The sequence below is a fragment of the Oncorhynchus gorbuscha genome, linkage group LG18 (genome assembly GCF_021184085.1).
Source record: "Oncorhynchus gorbuscha isolate QuinsamMale2020 ecotype Even-year linkage group LG18, OgorEven_v1.0, whole genome shotgun sequence".
Lineage (NCBI taxonomy): Eukaryota > Metazoa > Chordata > Actinopteri > Salmoniformes > Salmonidae > Oncorhynchus > Oncorhynchus gorbuscha.
In genome coordinates this window covers 8961569-8982686 of record NC_060190.1, presented here as the reverse complement: position 1 = coordinate 8982686, position 21118 = coordinate 8961569, and the positions used below count along the sequence as shown (strand labels likewise).

The following is a 21118-nucleotide window of genomic DNA, read 5'->3' as shown; positions in this document are numbered from 1 at the left end:
AGAACAAACTCCACAATGTGCTTTTGATTTCTTCAGTATCTTCAATTGGTTCTTGATGCTCAATTACCTTGTAAATGATCTTGTAAGAACATAGCGGGGTACCGACCTGAGCCGCCCGCGCGGGCGTTCTGATTGGATGGACATGTAGGAGGTGCTGCTGAGGCGCGAGGCACTGCTGGCGCGGGATAGGGCCGACGCGTCACTCATGTCGCTGTCTGACGAGCGGGCCGACACGTTGTCAGAGCTCCGCCGCTGATCCGCATACATCTGAAGGCGGTGAGAGAGGAGAGAGGAAGATAGTTACTCTACATAGTTACTGTACATACAGTAGGTCCAATAAAATACTGGTGTCTAGCTGAGGTTTAGGTGTAGATCTGCTCCCCAACAGTGGTGGAAAAACGACCCAATTGTCATACTTGGGTAAAAGTAAAGATACTTTAAAAGAAAATGACTCAAGTAAAAGTGAACGTCACCCAGTAAAATACTACTTTAAATATATTTAAGTCTCAAAAGTAAAAGTAATTGCTAAAATATACTTAAGTATTAAAAGTAAAAATCATGTCAAAGACCAGAAGGCACTATTTTCTTGTTTTTGATTTACGGATAGCCAAGGGCACACTCCAATGTTCAGACATCATTTACAAACAAAGCATTTGTGTGTTGTGAGTCCGCCAGATCCGAGGCAGTAGAGATGACCAGGGTTGTTCTCTTGATAAGTGCATGAATTTGACCATTTTCCTGTCCTGCTAAGCATTCAAAATGTAACGAGTACTTTTTGGGTTTCAGCAAAAATGCATGGAGTACAAAGTACATTATTTTCTTTAGGAATGTAATGAAGAAAAAAAAAAGTTGTCAAATATATAAATACTAAAGTAATGTGCAGATACCCCAAAAAACTACTTAACTAGTACTTTCAAGTATGCTCCCCAATACCGAAAGTGGCATCTGTGTTGTAACTGACAATGAAAAAGCAATCAGCATGGAAAACTCTCCAACTTTTTGTGTGTGAAGGACAGTGGCCATCTTGAACGACAGTTAATATATTGTAGCTGAGGTCTAGAACTATATAACTACAACAGAGTTGTAATGTTAAGGTGGACCAGGAAATAGTGCCTGTCTTCCAGCAGAGAGATGCAGCATTACTGACCTCTCGTTTGGTCTTGAGGTCCGTCTCGGGGTCATGGGATGCTGAAGGCCGGTAGGAATGTACTTTCATGTTCATCTGTCTGGCTCGCTCCTCTACTGCTAGAGCTGGGAGGAAATTACTTAATTCATGAATACAGTAATAATACAGTAATAATACAGTAAATTACACGAGAAACACGCAACTTCTCAGGTGAATGACAGTGAAGGTGAACGATGTAGGGTGAAGTTGCTCCTAGACGCTGATCTTGGGTCAGCTTTTCATTTCCCCTACTTATGTTTAAGGTTAGGTTTCGGGGAAGGGAAATCTGATCCTAGATCTGTACCTAGGGGAAACTACACCCGGGAACAAGGTGAACAGAGGAACAGGAGGTGATTGGAGGTGTTAGACAAGTGTACAGTACTCTAAGTGTCATTGCTCTATTTGAACACTAAGTGGCGCATGCTGTGCATCACTTTCATTAGATGGCATGTACGGAATACTACAGCGTGCACAGAGGGTCATAATTGTTGGGGGATATAAAGAGGGAAAAAGCTAATCACATCTACTGGATAGAAAGGGTCTAAAATCTAAAACATAATATAAAGTTGGGTCAGATACAGTCGTGCCATAGAATTACCTTTTTCATTAGGTTTACTCGCATCAAACGGTTTATTATCTACAGGTATATTTTCTTCATGTACATGTAGGTAGAAGAGAATGAGGAATGTAAAGAAACAGAGAAGAGTGAGGAAGAGTACTCAGACAAAATGGTTTTGATTGGTCGTAGTTGTAGTACGAGACACATCATGACACGCACAGACAGACAAACAGACAGACAGACAGACAGACAGACAGACAGACAGACAGACAGACAGACAGACAGACAGACAGACAGACAGACAGACAGACAGACAGACAGACAGACAGACAGACAGACAGACAGACAGACAGACAGACAGACAGACAGACAGACAGACAGACAGACAGACAGACAGACAGACAGACAGACAGACAGACAGACAGACAGACAGACAGACAGACAGACAGACAGACAGACAGACAGACAGACAGACAGACAGACAGACAGACAGACAGACAGACAGACAGACAGACAGACAGACAGACAGACAGACAGACAGACAGACAGACAGACAGACAGACAGACAGACAGACAGACAGACAGACAGACAGACAGACAGACAGACAGACAGACAGACAGACACACAGACAGACACACAGACACACACACAGACACACAGACACACAGACACACAGACACACAGACACACAGACACACAGACACACAGACACACAGACACACACACTCCTTGACAGCCTACCTTGCTCTACACTACTGCTTCTGGCAGGAACCTGTGGCAGCTGTCTGCCCCTGCGACCTGACTGGGGAGTCCCCGTAGGAGGGGAGGGGCTGTGGGTGTGTGTTCTGAGAGATAGAGAGAGAAGAGGCAGAAAAAGAGAATAGGAGAAAGAGAAATGAAATACAAGTGAATGAGTTCAACTCCTCCACAGTAGGCCCATTCCAGCATATGTAAAACCCAGGGTGGCTACATCCTTGACCATACACTAGAGGGAACAGATGTGATTGGTTTACTGCTCCCACAACCAATAAGAGCAGCAGAACAGTGAGGTATAGGGAGCAAAGAGGTCAAAACAGGACAAAGGGGTACAACAAGGGGGTGCTAAGGGGGTATATTTTAGGGCACCAGCATGCACCTGTCCTGTCGTGGTGAGTTAGGGACAGATCCCCCCAGGGGTGTCTGGTTAAAGGGGCGCAGCGGTCCCCCTCTCCCCCTACTGCCCCTCAGTATAGAGGTGGGCTGGATACGACTGGCATCAACAGGCCACGTGGAAAGAAAAGAACAAACAAACGAAAGAAAGCTAAATGATATAAATGGTAAAGAATGTAAATCATATACAACATAATGAAGGACCTTATGGCCCACAATGTAAATCATATACAACATAATGAAGGACCTTATGACCCACAATGTAAATCATATACAACATAATGAAGGACCTTATGGCCCACAATGTAAATCATATACAACATAATGAAGGACCTTATGACCCACAATGTAAATCATATACAACATAATGAAGGACCTTATGACCCACAATGTAAATCATATACAACATAATGAAGGACCTTATGGCCCACAATGTAAATCATATACAACATAATGAAGGACCTTATGACCCACAATGTAAATCATATACAACATAATGAAGGACCTTATGACCCACAATATAAATCATATACAACATAATGAAGGACCTTATGGCCCACAATGTAAATCATATACAACATAATGATCCCTTATGACCCACAATGTAAATCATATACAACATAATGATCCCTTATGGCCCACAATGTAAATCATATACAACATAATGAAGGACCTTATGACCCACAATGTAAATCATATTCAACATAATGAAGGACCTTATGGCCCACAATGTAAATCATATACAACATAATGAAGGACCTTATGACCCACAATGTAAATCATATTCAACATAATGAAGGACCTTATGGCCCACAATGTAAATCATATACAACATAATGAAGGACCTTATGACCCACAATGTAAATCATATTCAACATAATGAAGGACCTTATGGCCCACAATGTAAATCATATACAACATAATGAAGGACCTTATGACCCACAATGTAAATCATATTCAACATAATGAAGGACCTTATGGCCCACAATGTAAATCATATACAACATAATGAAGGACCTTATGACCCACAATGTAAATCATATTCAACATAATGAAGGACCTTATGGCCCACAATGTAAATCATATACAACATAATGAAGGACCTTATGACCCACAATGTAAATCATATACAACATAATGATCCCTTATGACCCACAATGTAAATCATATACAACATAATGATCCCTTATGGCCCACAATGTAAATCATATTCAACATAATGAAGGACCTTATGACCCACAATGTAAATCATATTCAACATAATGAAGGACCTTATGGCCCACAATGTAAATCATATACAACATAATGAAGGACCTTATGACCCACAATGTAAATCATATTCAACATAATGAAGGACCTTATGACCCACAATGTAAATCATATACAACATAATGAAGGACCTTATGGCCCACAATGTAAATCATATACAACATAATGAAGGACCTTATGGCCCACAATGTAAATCATATACAACATAATGAAGGACCTTATGGCCCACAATGTAAATCATATACAACATAATGAAGGACCTTATGGCCCACAATGTAAATCATATACAACATAATGAAGGACCTTATGGCCCACAATGTAAATCATATACAACATAATGAAGGACCTTATGGCCCACAATGTAAATCATATACAACATAATGAAGGACCTTATGGCCCACAATGTAAATCATATACAACATAATGAAGGACCTTATGACCCACAATGTAAATCATATACAACATAATGAAGGACCTTATGACCCACAATGTAAATCATATACAACATAATGAAGGACCTTATGACCCACAATGTAAATCATATACAACATAATGAAGGACCTTATGACCCACAATGTAAATCATATACAACATAATGAAGGACCTTATGACCCACAATGTAAATCATATACAACATAATGAAGGACCTTATGGCCCACAATGTAAATCATATACAACATAATGAAGGACCTTATGGCCCACAATGTAAATCATATACAACATAATGAAGGACCTTATGACCCACAATGTAAATCATATACAACATAATGAAGGACCTTATGGCCCACAATGTAAATCATATACAACATAATGAAGGACCTTATGGCCCACAATGTAAATCATATACAACATAATGATCCCTTATGACCCACAATGTAAATCATATACAACATAATGAAGGACCTTATGACCCACAATGTAAATCATATACAACATAATGAAGGACCTTATGGCCCACAATGTAAATCATATACAACATAATGAAGGACCTTATGGCCCACAATGTAAATCATATACAACATAATGAAGGACCTTATGACCCACAATGTAAATCATATACAACATAATGATCCCTTATGGCCCACAATGTAAATCATATACAACATAATGAAGGACCTTATGACCCACAATGTAAATCATATACAACATAATGATCCCTTATGACCCACAATGTAAATCATATACAACATAATGAAGGACCTTATGACCCACAATGTAAATCATATACAACATAATGAAGGACCTTATGACCCACAATGTAAATCATATACAACATAATGATCCCTTATGACCCACAATGTAAATCATATACAACATAATGAAGGACCTTATGACCCACAATGTAAATCATATACAACATAATGAAGGACCTTATGGCCCACAATGTAAATCATATACAACATAATGATCCCTTATGACCCACAATGTAAATCATATACAACATAATGATCCCTTATGACCCACAATGTAAATCATATACAACATAATGAAGGACCTTATGACCCACAATGTAAATCATATACAACATAATGAAGGACCTTATGACCCACAATGTAAATCATATACAACATAATGAAGGACCTTATGACCCACAATGTAAATCATATACAACATAATGAAGGACCTTATGACCCACAATGTAAATCATATACAACATAATGAAGGACCTTATGACCCACAATGTAAATCATATACAACATAATGATCCCTTATGACCCACAATGTAAATCATATACAACATAATGAAGGACCTTATGACCCACAATGTAAATCATATACAACATAATGAAGGACCTTATGGCCCACAATGTAAATCATATACAACATAATGAAGGACCTTATGACCCACAATGTAAATCATATACAACATAATGAAGGACCTTATGGCCCACAATGTAAATCATATACAACATAATGAAGGACCTTATGACCCACAATGTAAATCATATACAACATAATGAAGGACCTTATGGCCCACAATGTAAATCATATACAACATAATGAAGGACCTTATGACCCACAATGTAAATCATATACAACATAATGATCCCTTATGACCCACAATGTAAATCATATACAACATAATGAAGGACCTTATGGCCCACAATGTAAATCATATACAACATAATGAAGGACCTTATGACCCACAATGTAAATCATATACAACATAATGAAGGACCTTATGGCCCACAATGTAAATCATATACAACATAATGATCCCTTATGGCCCACAATGTAAATCATATACAACATAATGAAGGACCTTATGACCCACAATGTAAATCATATACAACATAATGATCCCTTATGACCCACAATGTAAATCATATACAACATAATGATCCCTTATGACCCACAATGTAAATCATATACAACATAATGAAGGACCTTATGGCCCACAATGTAAATCATATACAACATAATGAAGGACCTTATGACCCACAATGTAAATCATATACAACATAATGATCCCTTATGACCCACAATGTAAATCATATACAACATAATGAAGGACCTTATGGCCCACAATGTAAATCATATACAACATAATGAAGGACCTTATGGCCCACAATGTAAATCATATACAACATAATGAAGGACCTTATGACCCACAATGTAAATCATATACAACATAATGATCCCTTATGACCCACAATGTAAATCATATACAACATAATGAAGGACCTTATGGCCCACAATGTAAATCATATACAACATAATGAAGGACCTTATAGCCCACAATGTAAATCATATACAACATAATGAAGGACCTTATGGCCCACAATGTAAATCATATACAACATAATGATCCCTTATGACCCACAATGTAAATCATATACAACATAATGATCCCTTATGGCCCACAATGTAAATCATATACAACATAATGAAGGACCTTATGACCCACAATGTAAATCATATACAACATAATGAAGGACCTTATGACCCACAATGTAAATCATATACAACATAATGATCCTTATGTAAATCATATACAACATAATGATCCCTTATGGCCCACAATGTAAATCATATACAACATAATGAAGGACCTTATGGCCCACAATGTAAATCATATACAACATAATGAAGGACCTTATGACCCACAATGTAAATCATATACAACATAATGATCCCTTATGACCCACAATGTAAATCATATACAACATAATGATCCCTTATGACCCACAATGTAAATCATATACAACATAATGAAGGACCTTATGGCCCACAATGTAAATCATATACAACATAATGAAGGACCTTATGACCCACAATGTAAATCATATACAACATAATGATCCCTTATGACCCACAATGTAAATCATATACAACATAATGATCCCTTATGACCCACAATGTAAATCATATACAACATAATGAAGGACCTTATGACCCACAATGTAAATCATATACAACATAATGAAGGACCTTATGACCCACAATGTAAATCATATACAACATAATGAAGGACCTTATGACCCACAATGTAAATCATATACAACATAATGAAGGACCTTATGACCCACAATGTAAATCATATACAACATAATGAAGGACCTTATGACCCACAATGTAAATCATATACAACATAATGAAGGACCTTATGGCCCACAATGTAAATCATATACAACATAATGAAGGACCTTATGACCCACAATGTAAATCATATACAACATAATGAAGGACCTTATGACCCACAATGTAAATCATATTCAACATAATGAAGGACCTTATGGCCCACAATGTAAATCATATACAACATAATGATCCCTTATGACCCACAATGTAAATCATATACAACATAATGAAGGACCTTATGACCCACAATGTAAATCATATACAACATAATGAAGGACCTTATGACCCACAATGTAAATCATATACAACATAATGAAGGACCTTATGACCCACAATGTAAATCATATACAACATAATGAAGGACCTTATGACCCACAATGTAAATCATATACAACATAATGAAGGACCTTATGACCCACAATGTAAATCATATACAACATAATGAAGGACCTTATGACCCACAATGTAAATCATATACAACATAATGATCCCTTATGACCCACAATGTAAATCATATACAACATAATGAAGGACCTTATGACCCACAATGTAAATCATATTCAACATAATGAAGGACCTTATGGCCCACAATGTAAATCATATACAACATAATGATCCCTTATGACCCACAATGTAAATCATATACAACATAATGAAGGACCTTATGACCCACAATGTAAATCATATACAACATAATGAAGGACCTTATGACCCACAATGTAAATCATATACAACATAATGAAGGACCTTATGACCCACAATGTAAATCATATACAACATAATGAAGGACCTTATGACCCACAATGTAAATCATATACAACATAATGAAGGACCTTATGACCCACAATGTAAATCATATACAACATAATGAAGGACCTTATGACCCACAATGTAAATCATATACAACATAATGATCCCTTATGGCCCACAATGTAAATCATATACAACATAATGAAGGACCTTATGGCCCACAATGTAAATCATATACAACATAATGAAGGACCTTATGGCCCACAATGTAAATCATATACAACATAATGAAGGACCTTATGACCCACAATGTAAATCATATACAACATAATGAAGGACCTTATGACCCACAATGAACCAGAACACAATAAACGAAGGCCATAATAATTCAAGAAAACACAGAACCAGGGCTATGGGTCTACTGACAGTACACCTTAACAACGCTCAATTAGAAAAGGTTTTGCTGTGCTGCAAAATTACATTCACAGCAACGTCACAATTTGTAACAATTCAGATTGACATCAGACATCAACACATTCTAGTTTTGAAGAGCGACGATCTCCATCCAGATAGAGGACTGCATGAATGAGGGTGTATGAGAGAGGGATGGGGTGAATGGGGGTGTATGAGAGAGGGATGGGGTGAATGAATGAATGAAATAATGACCTTACCTGTCAGCCTCCAGGCCTTTCTTGCTGTTACCTCTCTGACTGTCAGGTCTACCCAGGCTCCCTGACTGCCTGTGACGTGGAGGACATGAGAAGAAGACAAAATGGAGGATGGTAACCCAATGGAGAAACAAAACTAAAGACGAATCTTGAATGCGCAGTCAGCTGGTGTTTTATTTAAAATAAAAGACACGATTTGGCTGAAATGATTTTGTTAAAAAAAGAAATGTTGATGCAACATGTTAGACGACTATGTTGCACTACTACATTGCTTGCTGCTAACTGTTCAGAACAGAAACATCACAACACCATGACAACAGAGCACGTGGAAGTCAGATGTGTAGCAGAGGAAGCAGGAAGTCAGGTGCAGGTCAGTAAGGTGAAGCAGCAAGAGGAGCAGTAACTGCAGCGTTACAACAACCCACCAGCTTTACACTGTAATCTAGAACATCTAGGAAAACTATAAAGTGCAGGGTTAGGGTTAGGTTTAGGGTTGGGCTAGGGTTAGGGTTAGGGTTAGAGTTAGAGGAAATCTATAGTAGCCACGCAGTGCTAAGCAAGTACAGTAGCAGGACTGCAGCTTGGGTCCTGGGAGGTAAGGGTAGGGCTAGATCGGTACCCAGTACCTTTCTTCCTCTGGGGAGGCCTGCTCTACTAAAATCCTGGGGCCTGCGGGCTGTCTGCGGGGCAGAGAGTTGGAGCATCTGGAGGTGTGGTTGGGTGAGGCATGCCCCAGGTGGGGAAACAGGGAGAGGGACACAGTGAGGGAGGGCTGGGTTCATGTTAGTTTAGAATGAGCTAAAAGCATTGGGATTCCCTGGCAACTAGAATGCCTTTGCTGGCCAAAACAGTCAGTGACAGTAGGTGGGAATTATTGTGCAGGTCAATGTGAAAGAGCTGTTATTGTGTAGTCACTGTGTTGCTCAGCACCTCTCAATATAACTAGTGGTGAACAAAATTGATAGATAACATGCATGACGAGAACGGGTGATGTTGTGTGATGTTGAATCTTTGTTAATTCTATGTATTGGTATACTCTGGGAAAATAGAACACTCAAATGATTGTTTTTTTTACAGTATTTGCGAGAATTAAGAAAGTTCAACTACTAAAGAAACATTGTAAACCTAGAAAAGGAGGTGCAGTAGGTTATCTGAGAGTGGAGGTTGGTGTGTGTGTTACCTGTCTTTATCATGAGAGTGGAGGTTTGTGTGTGTGTGTACCTGTCTTTATCAGGAGAGTGGAGATTGGTGTGTGTGTTACCTGTCTTTATCAGGAGAGTGGAGGTTGGTGTGTGTGTACCTGTCTTTATCAGGAGAGTGGAGGTTGGTGTGTGTGTTACCTGTCTTTATCAGGAGAGTGGAGGTTGGTGTGTGTGTACCTGTCTTTATCAGGAGAGTGGAGGTTGGTGTGTGTGTTACCTGTCTTTATCAGGAGAGTGGAGGTTGGTGTGTGTCTACCTGTCTTTATCATGAGAGTGGAGGTTTGTGTGTGTGTACCTGTCTTTATCAGGAGAGTGGAGGTTGTTGTGTATGTACCTGTCTTTATCATGAGAGTGGAGGTTGGTGTGTGTGTGTACCTGTCTTTATCAGGAGAGTGGAGGTTGGTGTGTGTGTACCTGTCTATCATGAGAGTGCAGGTTGGTGTGTGTGTACCTGTCTTTATCAGGAGAGTGGAGGTTTGTGTGTGTGTGTACCTGTCTTTATCAGGAGAGTGGAGGTTGGTGTGTGTACCTGTCTTTATCATGAGAGTGGAGGTTGGTGTGTGTGTACCTGTCTATCATGAGAGTGCAGGTTGGTGTGTGTGTACCTGTCTTTATCAGGAGAGTGGAGGTTTGTGTGTGTGTACCTGTCTTTATCAGGAGAGTGGAGGTTGGTGTGTGTGTACCTGTCTTTATCAGGAGAGTGGAGGTTGGTGTGTGTGTACCTGTCTTTATCAGGAGAGTGGAGGTTGGTGTGTGTGCACCTGTCTTTATCAGGAGAGTGGAGGTTGGTGTGTGTGTACCTGTCTTTATCAGGAGAGTGGAGTTTGGTGTGTGTGTTACCTGTCTTTATCAGGAGAGTGGAGGTTGGTGTGTGTGTACCTGTCTTTATCAGGAGAGTGGAGGTTGGTGTGTGTGTTACCTGTCTTTATCAGGAGAGTGGAGGTTGGTGTGTGTCTACCTGTCTTTATCATGAGAGTGGAGGTTTGTGTGTGTGTACCTGTCTTTATCAGGAGAGTGGAGGTTGTTGTGTATGTACCTGTCTTTATCATGAGAGTGGAGGTTGGTGTGTGTGTGTACCTGTCTTTATCAGGAGAGTGGAGGTTGGTGTGTGTGTACCTGTCTATCATGAGAGTGCAGGTTGGTGTGTGTGTACCTGTCTTTATCAGGAGAGTGGAGGTTGTTGTGTATGTACCTGTCTTTATCAGGAGAGTGGAGGTTGGTGTGTGTGTACCTGTCTTTATCAGGAGAGTGGAGGTTGGTGTGTGTGTACCTGTCTTTATCAGGAGAGTGGAGGTTGGTGTGTGTGTTACCTGTCTTTATCAGGAGAGTGGAGGTTGGTGTGTGTGTACCTGTCTTTATCATGAGAGTGGAGGTTGGTGTGTGTGTACCTGTCTTTATCAGGAGAGTGGAGGTTGGTGTGTGTGTACCTGTCTTTATCAGGAGAGTGGAGGTTGGTGTGTATGTACCTGTCTTTATCAGGAGAGTGGAGGTTGGTGTGTGTGTGTACCTGTCTTTATCATGAGAGTGGAGGTTGGTGTGTGTGTGTACCTGTCTTTATCAGGAGAGTGGAGGTTGGTGTGTGTGTGTACCTGTCTTTATCAGGAGAGTGGAGGTTGGTGTGTATGTACCTGTCTTTATCAGGAGAGTAGAGGTTGGTGTGTGTGTACCTGTCTTTATCATGAGAGTGGAGGTTGGTGTGTGTGTGTACCTGTCTTTATCAGGAGAGTGGAGGTTGGTGTGTGTGTACCTGTCTATCATGAGAGTGCAGGTTGGTGTGTGTGTACCTGTCTTTATGAGGAGAGTGGAGGTTGGTGTGTATGTACCTGTCTTTATCAGGAGAGTGGAGGTTTGTGTGTGTGTACCTGTCTTTATCAGGAGAGGGGAGGTTTGTGTGTGTGTACCTGTCTCTATCAGGAGAGTGGAGGTTGGTGTCAGGTCTGAGGCAGGTGGTGCTGGCACTCCTCACCCGGTCCAGACTGGGCTGCAGATCACTATAGTAGCACAGAGGGAAGAGAAGGAAGGGAAAAGAGGAAGAGGTGGGACAGAGTGAAAGGAAGCGTGCAAGACAGAAGGAAGGAATTGCAAATAGAGGTGGGAGGGGGAAACGAGAGACAGAAAGAAAAGAATGATCAAACATTAGATACAGAACAAACTTATAAGGGGGTTGTAAACCTCCATTCATTACAATAGCGGGCCTTTGCGGCCATACTGTACAGTCAGTCCACCTGATGGGGAGGTTGGAGCGTTGCCATGGGAACTTGCTCTTGGTGGAGGAGGAGAGTGGACTGGGTGAAATTTGCGTGAGCAGACATACTACAGCACAAATACTCTCTATCACACACACACAATCTCGTTCTCTCTCCCTTCTCTCTGGCAGGGAGCCTACTACAGTCGGGGACCTTGTCATTTGTCATGTCATGGTCTTTGTTGCAGCCATGGACGTCAACACAACACTGGAAAATATGCTGTGTCCAACTGTCATCACATGCCTCACATGACACAGCGCTCCAATGTATGCTATGTGTTGCAGTGTGCCAATAAGGACTTAGTTCTTTGCTGTTTAATACAGTCAACCCTGTTGTATGTCCTGTGGTCTTACACACAAGTTGAGGTTAACGATGAGCATTCGATCCCTCACAAAGGGATGGACGGTGGAGTGCAAAGGCAGGCCATTTGGGCGGCGGGGGAGGTTCATCCGTGGGGTTGGTGGTGGAGAGGTGAAGTCCGTTGGGGGTGGGAGGGCAGAGGACGAAGGGAGCGGGGCAATGGGTTTCTTACCTAACGGTGACCTCGTCAGTGAACCTGAGCACACGGTGCGTGAGGACGCTACGGGAGGCGGGACCGCCCCCTCCCTGATGCCCCCGGGGAGGCTTGCTCTTTAGGCATGCAGGGAGGGTGTTGCTACACGCGTGTGAATCCGTGGTAGATGGTATAGACGCATGCAAGAAAGGGAAAGAAAAGCTAGATTTGACGTGCATGCAAAGGGAATGAGAGGCCAAAAAATGAACCGTGATAAAGACGTACAAGGAAACCCAACAGTGGCACTGAAGTCAACAAACAAACCATATAAAAACAGCAATTCAATAAATATGTCAGATGGAGGTTTGACACCAGAATATCACATCTGCTCCATCCTAATCCCCATTCTCAGCATTTCCTCTCCCCAACTACTGTGTAGTGATGGGGGATTGTCTGATGGAGGCCCAAGACATAGACGACAACAGAGGACACGGTGAAAGTAGGGATGGGGGATTGTCTGATGGAGGCCCAAGACATAGACGACAACAGAGGACACGGTGAAAGTAGGGATGGGGGATTGTCCTGCCGTTCATTATATGTATGGAGATTAAATGTAATGCTGATTATATAAGTGCATCTAAACAGATTTTAACGTGTCAAAGCATTATAGCATGGGGACACCAAGCATGTAATATATCTACTGTGTATAGGACAGTACATAGGATTATTGTTTTAAAATATACAGTGAAGTACTACTATAGTACTACTGTAACAGATCTGGTCCAGGGTCATCATATTATCAATAATAATTTGGTGGATGCTTATATTTGTCCAATTGGAAATGTGTTTTTTTACATATCCCAACTCCCCCCAACTCCCCCTGTAGCTCAGTTGGTAGAGCCTGGCGCTTGTAACGCCAGGGTAGTGGGTTCGATTCCCGGGACCACCCATACGTAGAATGTATGCACACATGACTGTAAGTCGCTTTGGATAAAAGCGTCTGCTAAATGGCATATATTATTATAGACACCCTGGGAGAGTGGTACCACATCGATTCAGAAAAGCTCTGTTAGGAGTCGGGGTGGGGAATCAATTACGTTGAGAGAACGTTGATACAACATCATAAGCCACAAAATGTCAACGATGAGTTGAGTTCAGGTTTTGGGGAAGAGTAAAAGGAAAGAGAGCAGGGTTTTCTTATTCTACTCTCTTACCTGTATATGTCCTTGTGTATACCATTGACTAACAGGGGCATTTTGGGTGGTAGTGTATTGCTGGACCTAGCTACGCCCCTGTGTAGTTATTTGAGTGTAGACCGTGCATTGATTGAGAGGAGAAGAAAAACAGAAGAGGGGAAAAAACAACACAATTCTATAAATAAAACAAAAATAACATTAATCTGCTGTAGATCAAATGTTCAGACAAAAAAGTAATTCACCAAGAGAGATTTTCATACTATTCTGAGATAAACGATAGAGCTGTTCTGTAATCTATGATAATCTGTTTAAAACCCAATATAAACTCAATGTTTTTATGGTGTCATGGGGAGTGTGTGGTACTATTGTTGGCCTCTCGGGTGAAAAAATCAGTCCCTTTGTGTCTGGAATGAATTCATCGATATTCTAAAACTAGATAAAGCTGAATACATTACAAAGACGACTTTCACATTGTCCACCTTCCATGCAGGTAGACAAAAAAGCGAACATTGATGCAGCACATGGAATAGGAACACATCGTATGAAACAACTCTCTATATCACAACCATAGACTGTAGTATCACTGACAGAGATAACATGGAGCTGTTGACATCGAATGACAATGCAAAGGATGATGGGTAATACAATAGAAGAACGATGGTGGGTAGGGACGATAACAGTGACGTCTCTGGCTTTTTGGTTGTTGTTGTTTTTGTTTACCTGTTTGTGTGCAGGCACTCGGCACTCCCGCCTCGGATAGACCTGTGCATCTCGAGGACCTCACTGTGATTGCCATGGCGATGGGTGAACCGAACAACCAATCAAAAACAACAACGTAAGAGGATGGTCAAATCAGACAAAGCCGCTCATGAGAAATGAATGAGAAGAAATCATGAAATCATAATTTTGATTCAGCATCAATAATAATAAATATGATATTCAACTTTTAGTAAGAGACTTTTGCATTAGACTGTTAGTCGTATTAGTGATTATTACTATAGAACAGTACTAATGTAGCCTGCTATTCCACTTGTCCTTGGAGTATCCGACACTTTCAACCTCAAAAATGAAAAGCTAGTTGTCAACCTCTTTGAAATAATTGGGCATAAAGGAATACTGTACTTCTAAAGGTATTTGATTGCAAATGAGCAAAATAAGAAGGAAACCATGTCGGCATCAACTCCTATATTGTACTCAAAGCTCTCCTCAAATTAGATACTCCAAAGTATATCCATATTGTACACAAACACTGGAACCTCACTGCATAACCTGCACACACTCTCTCTCTGCCATAAACCACCAAACTGTTCTCAGACCGGCTGTAATCTTAAACTCCCTGATACAGTACCTACAGCATCTTACGTCTAACCTCCTCCCTAATAAACAAAGGCCACCAGCCACCACTGTCTGGGTGATGTTACCTGTCCTCGGAGTACTCGTAGTCCGAGTCCCCGGAGCGGTGCTCCCCGTGGGAGTCATGGTAACGAGAGGGGGAGCAGGAGTGGTGGCGGTTCTGATGGATCTCATCCAGACTCCTGATGGGGTAGGACATAGAGAGGAGTGTTACTGAGGTTTTGGTTACAGAGTGTTACTGTGATAACATTTAGCTAATAACGTTGGTTTTGTCATAGTGTGGACATAAAGGGAAATTGATTTGAGCCATAAGAGTGTGCTGAAGATTCAACCCAGGGGTATGAATGAATGTGAACAATAGTGAAGACATTAAAACTATGAAATAGCACATATGGAATCATGTAATAACCAAAAAAAGTGTTAAACAAATCAAAATATATTTAAAATGTTAGATTTCTTCAAAGTAGCCACCCTTTGCCTTGTTAACAGCTTTGCACACTTATGACATTCTCTCAACCAACTTCATGAGGAATTAACGGCGTTCCCACATATGCTGAGCACTTGTTGGCTGCTTTTTCTTTACTGTGTGGTCCAACTCATCCCAAACCACCAGCAAAGCACCGCCACACCATCACACCTCCTCCTCCATGCTTCACGTAGGAACCAAACAAGCGGAGATCATCTGTTCACCTACCCTGCGTCTCACAAAAACACGGCGGTTGGAACCAAAAATCTGAAATTTGGACTCATCAGACCAAATTACAGATTTCCACTGGTCTAATGTCCATTGTTCGAGTTTCTTGGCCCAAGCAAGTCCCTTCTTCTTATTGGTGTCTTTTAATAGTGGTTTCTCTGTAGCAATTTGACCATGAAGGCCTGATCAACGCAGTCCCCTCTGAACAGTTGATGTTGAGATGTGTCTGTTACTTGAACTCTGTGAAGCACTTATTTGAGCTGCAATTTTGAGGCTGGTAACTATAATGAACTTATCCTCTGCAGCAGAGGTATCTCTGGGCCTTCCTTTCCTGTGGCAGTCCTCATGAGAGCCAGTTTCATCATAGCGCTTGATGGTTTTTCCAGATTGACTGACCTTCATGTCTCAAAGTAATGATGAACTGTTGTTTCTCTTTGCTTATTTGAGCTGTTCTTGCCATAATATGGACTTAGCATTTTACCAAATAGTATCTTCTGTATACCACCCCAAACTTGTTACAACACAACTGATTGGCTCAAACACATTTAGAAGGAAAGAAATTCTGTCACGCCTTGGTCTTAGTATTTTGTGTTTTCGTTAATTATTTGGTCAGGCCAGGGTGTGACATGGGTTTATTTTGTTGTATTTCGTATTGGGGTTTTGTAGTTATTGGGATTGCGGCTGAGTAGGGGTGTTGTATAGGCTTGGCTGCCTGAGGCGGTTCTCAATCAGAGTCAGGTGATTCTCGTTGTCTCTGATTGGGAACCGTATTTAGGTAGCCGGGGTTTCACTGTGTATTTCGTGGGTGATTGTTCCAGTCTCTGTGTAGTTGTTCACCAGACAGGCTGTATTAGGTTTCACGTTCCGTTTGTTGTTTTTGTATTTGTATAGTTATTTCATGTATCGCGATCATTCATTAATGAGTAACCACCACGCTGCATTTCGTTCCGACACTCTTTCGACAAACGAAGAACGCCGTTACAAATTCCACAAGATAACTTTTAACAAAGAATATCAAATGTAAAATATATTTTGATTTGTTTGTCACGCCCTGACCTTAGAGAGACGTTTTATTTCTCTATTTGGTTAGGTCAGGGTGTTATTTAGGGTGGGCATTCTCAGTTGTCTATTTCTTTGTTTTTGGCCGAGTATGGTTCCCAATCAGAGGCAGCTGTCTATCGTTGTCTCTGATTGGGGATCATACTTAGGCAGCCCCTTTTCCCACTTTCTGTTGTGGGATCTTGTTTTTGTATAGTTGCTGCAATACTGCACATTTGTTATATTCTTTGTTGTTTTTGTTGTAAGTTTCACTATTAAAGAATGTGGAATTCTATGCACGCTGCGCCTTGGTCCAATCCTTTCAACAAACATAACATTGTTTAACTTCTCTAGGGTAGGGGTCAGCATTTGGAATTTTGGATGAAAAGCGTGCCCAAATTAAACTGCCTTCTACTCAGGCCCAGAATATAGGATATGCATATAATTAGTAGATTTGGATAGAAAACACTCAAGTTTCCGAAACTGTTAAAATAATGTCTGTGAGTATAACAGAACTGATTTGGCAGGTGAAAACCTGAGAAATATCCATTCGGGAAGTAGGAGTTTTGTTGTTGTAGTTTTCTATTCAATGCCATTACAGTATCCATTGACTTAGGACTCAAATTGCAGTTCCTATGCCTTCCACTAGATGCCAACAGTCTTTAGAAATTGTTTCAGGCTTCTATTCTGAAAAATTAGAGAGTAAGAGCAGTCTGTATGAGTGGACCCTGCCGTGTCACAGAGCTTTTTCATGCCCACGACCGAGAGAGTGCCTTTCTTGTTTACCTTTTATATTGACAATGTTATTGTCCAGCTGAAATATTATTGATTATTTAGGCTAAAAATAACCTGAGGATTGAATTTAAACATTGTTTGACATGTTTCTATGAACTTTGTCTGCCTGTTGTGACGGCGTTTGAGCCTGTGGATAACTGGAAAAAAACGTGCGAACAAAATGGAGGTTTTCGGATATAACGAGAGACTTTATCGAACAAAAGGAACATTTATTGAATAAATTAATGTCTTCTGAGTGCAACCATATGAAGATCATCAAAGGTAAGTGATGATCAAAGGTAAGTCATTAATTAACATACCCTAGAGATTCCATATGTGTTATTTCATAATTGTGATGTCTTCACCATTATTCTACAATGTAGAAAATAGTACAAATAAAGAAAAACCCTTGAATGAGTAGCTGTGTCCAAACCGGAACTGTATATATACAGTGCAATGCAAAGGTATTCACCCCCTTGGCATTTATCCTATTTTGTTGCATTACAACCTGTAATTTAAGTGGATTTTTATTTGGATTTCATGTAATGGACACACACAAAATAGTCCAACTTGGTGAAATGAAAAAAAATACTTGTTTCAAAAAATGAAAAATGGAAAAGTGGTGTGTGCATATGTATTCTCCCCCTATGTGATGAAGACCCAAAAATAAGATCCGGTGCGCAACCAATTACCTTCAAAAGTCACATGATTAATTAAATAAAGTCCACCTGTGTGCAATCTAAGTGTCACATGATCTGTCACATGATTTCAGTATATATACATATGTTTTGAAAGACCCCAGAGTTTGCAACACCACTAATCAAGGGGCACAACCAAGCAAGCGGCACTATGAAGACCAAGGAGCTCTCCAAACAGGTCAGGGACAAAGTTGTGGAGAAGTACAGATCAGGGTTGGGTCATGAAAAAATATCAGAAACTTTGAACATCCCACGGACCACCATTAAATACATTATTAAAAAATGGAAAGAATATGGCACCACAACAAACCTGCCAAGAGAGGGCCGGACACCAAAACTCACAGACCAGACAAGGAGGGCATTAATCAGAGAGGCAACAAAGAGACCAAAGATAGCCCTGAAGGAGCTGCAAAGCTCCATAGCTGAGATTGGAGTATCTGTCCATAGGATCACTTTAAGCAGTATATTCCACATAGCTGGGCTTTATGGAAGAGTGTCCAGACAAAAGCCATTGCTTAATGAAAAAAACAAGAAAACCCTGTTTGGTGTTTGCCAAAAGGCATGTGGGAGACTCCCCAAACATATGGAAGAAGGTAGTCTGGTCAGATGAGACTAAAATTGAGCTTTTTGGCCATCGAGGAAAACGCTATGTCTGGCGCAAACCCAACACCTCTCATCACTCCGAGAACACCAGCCCCACAGTGAGGCATGGTGGTGGCAGCATCATGTTGTGGGGATGTTTTTCATCGGCAGGGACTGGGAAACTGGTCAGAATTGAAGTAATGATGGATGGTGCTAACTACAGGGAAATTCTTGAGGGAAACCTGTTTCAGTCTTCCAGAGATTTGAGACTGGGACGGAGGTTCACCTTCTAGCAGGACAATGACCCTAAGCATACTGCTAAAGCAACACTTGAGTGGTTTAAGGGAAAACATTGAAGTGTTTTTGAAATGGCCTAGTCAAAGCTCAGACCTCAATCCAATTGAGAATCGGTGGTATGATTTAACGATTGCTGTACACCAACAGGAACCCATCAGCCTTGAAGGAGCTGGAGCAGTTTTGCCTTGAAGAATGGGCAAATATCCCAGTGGCTAGATGTGCCAAGCTTATAGAGACATATCCCAAGAGACTTACAGCTGTAATTGCTGCAAAACGTGGCTTTCCAAAGCATTGACTCTTGGGGGGGGGTAAATAGTTATGCACGCTCAAGTTTTCAGTTTTTTTGGCTTATTTCTTGTTTGTTTCAGAATAAAAAATATTTGCATCTTCAAAGTGGTAAGCATGTTGTGTAAATCAAATGATACAACCCCCCCCCAAAAAAGTATTTTAATACCAGATTTTATGGCAGGGAAAGAAAGAAAAAAGAGAGAAAGAAAGAAAAAGAGAGAGAGAGAAGGAGAGAGTGAAAGAAAGAGAGAGAGAGGAAAGAGAAAAGAGAGAGCGAGAGAAAGAGGGAGAAAGCAAGCGGGAGAGAAAGGGAGAGAGAGAGAGAGAAAGAAAGAAAAATAGAAAGAAAGAAAAATAGAAAGAGAGAGAGAGAGAGAGAGAGAGAGAGAGAGAGAGAGAGAGAGAGAGAGAGAGAGAGAGAGAGAGAGAGAGAGAGAGAGAGAGAGAGAGAGAGAGAGAGAGAGAGAGAGAGAGAGAGAGAGAGAGAGAGAGAGAGAGAGAGAGAGAGAGAGAGAGAGAGAGAGAGAGAGAGAGAGAGAGAGAAGAGAGAGAGAGAGAGAGAGAGAGAGAGAGAGAGAGAGAGAGAGAGAGAGAGAGAGAGAGAGAGAGAGAGAGAGAGAGAGAGAGAGAGAGAGAGAGAGAGAGAGAGAGAGAGAGAGAGAGAGAGAGAGAGAGAGAGAGAGAGAGAGAGAGAGAGAGAGAGAGAGAGAGAGAGAGAGAAAGAAAGAGAGAGAGAGAGAGAGAGAGAGAGAGAGAGAAAGAGAGAGAGAGAGAGAGAGAGAGAGAGAGAGAGAGAGAGAGAGAGAGAGAGAGAGAGAGAGCGAGAGAGAGAGAGAGCGAAAGAGAGAAAAAAGAGAGAGAAAGAGCGAGATGAAGATAGACAAGAAAGAAAGAGAGAAAAGAGAGAGAGAGAGAGAGAACGAGAGAGAGAGAGAAAGAAGAATGCAGATGTGTGTGGGTGTAGTATCGTGGAGAACCAGGCAGCGTGACAACAACGTGATTCCGATGTATGGCTAAGCAAGACTAGTTTAGGTATATCTGTGTGATACAAAAACTGCAGCTACCTCTGCATGGGGACGTGTGCAGGGCGGGAGCGGGCCCTTGTTATGTCCTC

General features: G+C 40.9%; 1 protein-coding gene across 17 annotated transcripts in view; it reads right to left on the bottom strand.

Moving 5' to 3' along the window:
* LOC124004236 (regulating synaptic membrane exocytosis protein 3-like) overlaps positions 1-21118 on the bottom strand; it is a 57439-nt gene that overhangs the window by 19609 nt on the left and 16712 nt on the right. For 5 of the 17 annotated variants that reach the window (XM_046313006.1, XM_046313013.1, XM_046313007.1 and 2 more), the window contains 12 exons: positions 21069-21118; positions 15702-15815; positions 15001-15063; positions 14299-14376; positions 13124-13246; positions 12247-12336; positions 9770-9847; positions 9147-9215; positions 2861-3025; positions 2467-2570; positions 1148-1251; positions 107-267 (listed from right to left, as the gene is read on the bottom strand). The exon at positions 21069-21118 is cut by the window's right edge and continues 104 nt beyond it. In XM_046313006.1, the coding sequence (XP_046168962.1) occupies positions 107-267; positions 1148-1251; positions 2467-2570; positions 2861-3025; positions 9147-9215; positions 9770-9847; positions 12247-12336; positions 13124-13246; positions 14299-14376; positions 15001-15063; positions 15702-15815; positions 21069-21118 (1199 nt within the window). Of the gene's footprint in view, positions 1-106; positions 268-1147; positions 1252-1763; positions 1783-2466; positions 2571-2860; positions 3026-9146; positions 9216-9769; positions 9848-12246; positions 12337-13123; positions 13247-14298; positions 14377-15000; positions 15064-15701; positions 15816-21068 lie in introns of those variants that run through there. The other 12 variants (XM_046313015.1, XM_046313022.1, XM_046313018.1 and 9 more) reach the window with 10 other exon arrangements.